The sequence below is a fragment of the Octopus bimaculoides genome, chromosome 25, assembly GCF_001194135.2.
Source record: "Octopus bimaculoides isolate UCB-OBI-ISO-001 chromosome 25, ASM119413v2, whole genome shotgun sequence".
NCBI classification, from domain to species: Eukaryota; Metazoa; Mollusca; class Cephalopoda; order Octopoda; family Octopodidae; genus Octopus; species Octopus bimaculoides.
Window position 1 is genome coordinate 1,665,729 of NC_069005.1, and position 4,800 is coordinate 1,670,528.

At 38.2% G+C, this 4,800-nt stretch overlaps 1 protein-coding gene across 1 annotated transcript in view; it reads left to right on the forward strand.

Moving 5' to 3' along the window:
* LOC106882835 (alkaline phosphatase) overlaps positions 1-4,800 on the forward strand; it is a 14,438-nt gene that overhangs the window by 5,073 nt on the left and 4,565 nt on the right. The window contains exons 3-6 of the mRNA XM_014933630.2: positions 524-707; positions 1,895-2,064; positions 3,554-3,661; positions 4,415-4,517. Of these exons, the coding sequence (XP_014789116.1) occupies positions 524-707; positions 1,895-2,064; positions 3,554-3,661; positions 4,415-4,517 (565 nt within the window). The remainder of the gene's footprint in view (positions 1-523; positions 708-1,894; positions 2,065-3,553; positions 3,662-4,414; positions 4,518-4,800) is intronic.

Consider the following 4,800-nt stretch of genomic DNA (forward strand, 5'->3'; position numbering starts at 1 on the left):
GAGAGAGAGAGAGAGAGAGAGAGAGAGGGTAATGTGCAGAGAAGACAAAGTGAGTTAGTGAAAGTGAGAGTGTGGGAAGTTGGGTCTCAAAGTTGCTGACAGTAAACCTCATTTCTCCATTTAACGGGCCTCTTTCAGTTTCCGTCTACCAAATCCACTCACAAGGTTTTCATTGGCCTAAGGCTATAATAGAAGTCACTTGCCCAAGGTGCCACACAGTGGGACTGAACCCGGAACCATATGGTTCAGAAGCCAGCTTGTTACTACACAGCCACATCTGCCCCTAATTGTTGATTCTTGAGATTATCTCCCCTTCCTATGTGGAACTGGTCTTAATTGCTGTTTGATAATTGAAAAACACATCCTCTGCAGGGCTGATAGTTTTGGTTAATCAAGGATTTATGTCGTATATTATTTGAAAGACTGGTGTTTGTCTAATTTGTATTAAATGAACAGATACGAAACTATGCAAATATTTGAACATCCAATTGTCGGCTGACCCTTGGCCCTTTCTTTGTTGCAGACCCATTCGGCTGACCGTCAAGTTGCTGATTCCGCTTCGACTGCAACTGCCTATTTAGGGGGCGTCAAAACCAATTTCGGGATGTCAGGAATGGCTGCCCCTTATCCATTTGGCAAATGTAGCAATGACAGTGAATATGAAAAGAACAAAGTGGATTCCATTCTGACGTTGGCACACAAAGCTGGTATGACTTATTCCATAGATCATCGTCGTCGTCATCATCACAACTATCATCATCACCATTATCATTATCTGTTTTCCATGCTGGCATGGGTTGGAAGGCATGACAGGGGCCGCCCCAGATTCCATAGTCTGTTTTGGCTTGGTTTCTACAGCTGGATGCCTTTTCTAATGCCAACTACTCCACAGAGTGTACTGGGTGCTTTTCACGTGATACCAGCACCCACACCAATGATTTTTATATAGCACCTTAGTTTTAGGATCTCAATTCTGTTGTGGTGGGCATGACTTCTTGACTACAACACTGCATTACACATCTCAGTCCCCCGTTATCTCCTTCTTTAGGCTCAACGTTTTGGGATCGGTTTTCAATATTTCGTCCCATGTCCTCCTGGGGTCTCCCCCTTTCACAACTTCTCTCCACTTTAAGTGATCGCGACTTCATTATGTAACTATAATCTTTTCCATCTATCCATTTTTCTCACCTATTATTTCTTGGAGGATCGTTGAAGCAGAGCCCTCTGACACCTCCTTCACGGGAGGAGAAGCAACCATCAGACTTCCTGGCAGGATTCCAAACTGTGACCAACTGAGATTATCGATGTTATCCAACCATCTTGTTCTTGGCCTACCCCTACGCCTCCTGAGATTATCGATGTTATCCAACCATCTTGTTCTTGGTCCCCGCCCCCGCTACGCCTCCTACTGGTTGGCTTGAAGGATTTGTCTTATAGCTGTTTCCTATGACTTTCTCATTCCAGGCCTGTAAAACCGGAACTATAACCTCTCAATGCAGAGACGTAGCAGATCGACCTGGAGAGACTCCCTTATCCAGTAACTTTACTTTAGAGGGAAACCCATTTTGGCCACTTGTATTCGCGATCATGCTCTTTAGGTTAAAACCCGGCATCCATGACTGAAATGAGGATCCGCACGTAAACCGAATTGTAAACACAGCGTTTCGATCGTCCTGCTGCTCATCACTCGTGAATGCGACCCCGAAACATTTAAACTTCTCCGCTTGTCTCAAAGATGTTTCACTAACTTTCACAATGCACCGGAAATACTTTCCAGAGAGAACTAATGCCTCAGTCTTCGCAGCATTTATTGTTTATTCTCTTCTATTTTATTGTTTATTATTAATACATTTTTTTGTTGTTAATACCTCCATTTGTTAATTTCAATTAACAGGTAAATCGACAGGTATTGTGACGACATGTCGACTTACGCATGCGTCTCCTTCGGCATGTTATGCTCACACAGCAGACAGAGACTGGGAGTCAGATTCCGACATGGTCGGTGTTAAAGGCGGATGTTCTGATATTGCTAAACAACTTATCGATGACAATAAATATATACAGGTATGTTTGTTTTGTTTTTATTGCTTTTTATTAGAAAACTTGTGCATATTTTTAATATATATATATATATATATATATATATATATATATATACACACGTAAACAATTCTCCGCCATATATATTTTTTCGCAAGTTGTTTGCTTTATATCGCGTGATATATGGCAAAATCTCTACTTTATTTCATTGGGTATCATGGAAAGTGTCAGCTGTCCACAATCAACAGACTAAAGTGACACTTGTTTACTGCTCATACATTGAGATTCCTGTGGAGGACAGTTGCAGTTCCAAGCAATGATGATTTTTGTAGGTGTTCTATTTTTACATTTGAGTCACGTTGGTAGTTGAATACTGATACCTCCATCTGCACCAATCACTATTGGTACTTTGTCTACTTTCTTCATTACCCAAAAACCTTCGTATTTCCCACTTCAATTCACCATAGTTCACTTTTTCTTCTTCTTCTTTCTCTTCGATCCTGTTATCACCAGGACATGCTATGTCGATTGTCAGGCATGTTTTCTCTTTTCTATTCACCACAACATTCCAGGTTTTCGATGTTTAATCTGACGGTCACATTGAACCATTGCATCTCTCACGATTTTGCAGTCCTCATTCTCAGTAACTCCTTCTGAGATTATGACATACCATATCTTTGATCTTTCTTGGCCAGAATTTCTACAAAGCTCCCAATGAATCATTCTTGCCATATTGTCATGTCTCCTTTCGTGTTCACGTTGTGCCAATTTCAGGCACTCTCTAACAATGTGCCATACTGTTGCACCCCTCTCACCATGCATTTATCGCTCTCGGTTGTTTTATGAATTCTGCACTTTACATAATTTGTCCAGTATTATTATTAAACTAGTACATGGTAATTCAATTATATAATTAGCAAGTAGTTCGTCCTGATGTTTGGTAACAAGTCTCCTCAAATCTCAAGTACCTTTCTTAGGATTCTTGCTGAATATACCACTATTATTACCTCCGCCTTCGCTAAGGCGGAGGTATTATTTTCAGTCGTATTTGTTTGTTTGTCCGTGGACAAGATATCTCAAGAACCGCTGGATGGATTCGGATGAAACTTTCTGGGATGTTTGGCCTCGTGACTGGCATGAACTGCTTAGATTTTGGGATCGATCTGGTACTGGACAAAGATTCTGGATTATTTTTCCTGTTTTTTAACTTAATTTTTGAAAGCGGTCGGGTTCATTTTTAATATTCTCGTTTGTGAGTGCAGTCGAGTTCATTTCAGACATTCTCACTTTAAAAATCATCTCTGACTAATCGTTGAGAAGACGTTGGTGTTGCCTTGGCAGAGGTTTGCGCTCTCTGAGTGCTCTTGTTATTTTTTTTATTATTAATCATAATGTTATTAAGTTGCACTAATTAAAGAATGCGTATAAGTGTGTAATGAGTAACTTTGTCAATGTAGTTTAAATCAAATATGTCAATATGTGATAAATATGTTTCATCATTTGTTTTTGTCAGGTGTTGATGGGTGGTGGAAGGTATAAATTCTTGCCACACAATTTCACGGATCCAGAAAAAAAAGAGCGCATCACTTCTGGCCGCTTGGACAAACGGAATTTACCTGAGGTAAAGTAATGCTTTGAGACATGCATACACATACACATACTCTCTCTCTCATTCATTTATACAACAATTTGTTAAAAAGACGTTGTCCAGCAGAAAAGTGCTGTCCTGCAATCTGCAAGGATCCTGAAAAATATGTTTGTTTTTGAGGAGACTTGTTGTTACCGAACCTCAAGACAATATCCCTGATAATTTAACTAACATGTAATAGCTTTTGAATAATAATAATAATAATAATAATAATAATAATAATAATAATAACAACAATAACTTAGCGGTTCGGCAAAAGGAGCCGATAGAATAAGTACTCAGCTTACAAAGAATAAGTCCTGGGGTCGATTTTCTCGACTAAAGGCGGTGCTCGTCTTCTAGGCTGTAGTTTCCAGCTCGGAATTTCTGGAACCACTGTTGATACTGGCTTACATTTATTGTCCAATTCCCATATACTGCATTAATATTCTTTGTACTTTTCATTGTGTTGTTGTCTTTATTGAACTCGTAAAGCAAAATATGTTGAATATGTTCCATTGTCACTTCCATTATAGCTTTGAAAAAATAACTGTTCAAAGCGAACTGCACTCTTGAAAACTTGCACTAAGAATAAGTACAAGGTAAAATTAGTACCTGCTTTTATAGCAAGTTGATGCAGGTAGTTTATCCTGTCCCCTTCCGACTTTGAGTTAATGCAATTAAAAAAAAATGCATTATTTACGGGATGACTTAATAATATTTCAACATCCTTTCTTTTGTTTCCAGGAATGGGAGAAAGATAAAAAAGACAAAAACTTGAAATACAAATACATCTGGAATAAGGGTCAGTTTGATACAATCGATCCCGCAACAACAGACTATGTACTCGGTAAGACATTATGTTGTTGTTGTTGTCGTCGTTGTCGTTGTTAATGGTCTTGCGTTATAGATCCTCACCTGTGAGCTCAACTTGTATCAGACCATCATGTTTTAAAATTACTATAACACCTTTCAATATTTATTGAATTTCTCTCTCTCTCTCTCTCTCTCTGTATATATATATTTATATGTATATATGCATAAACATATACAAACATATATATATAAACATATATATATATATATATATATATATACATATATATATATATATATATATATATATATATATA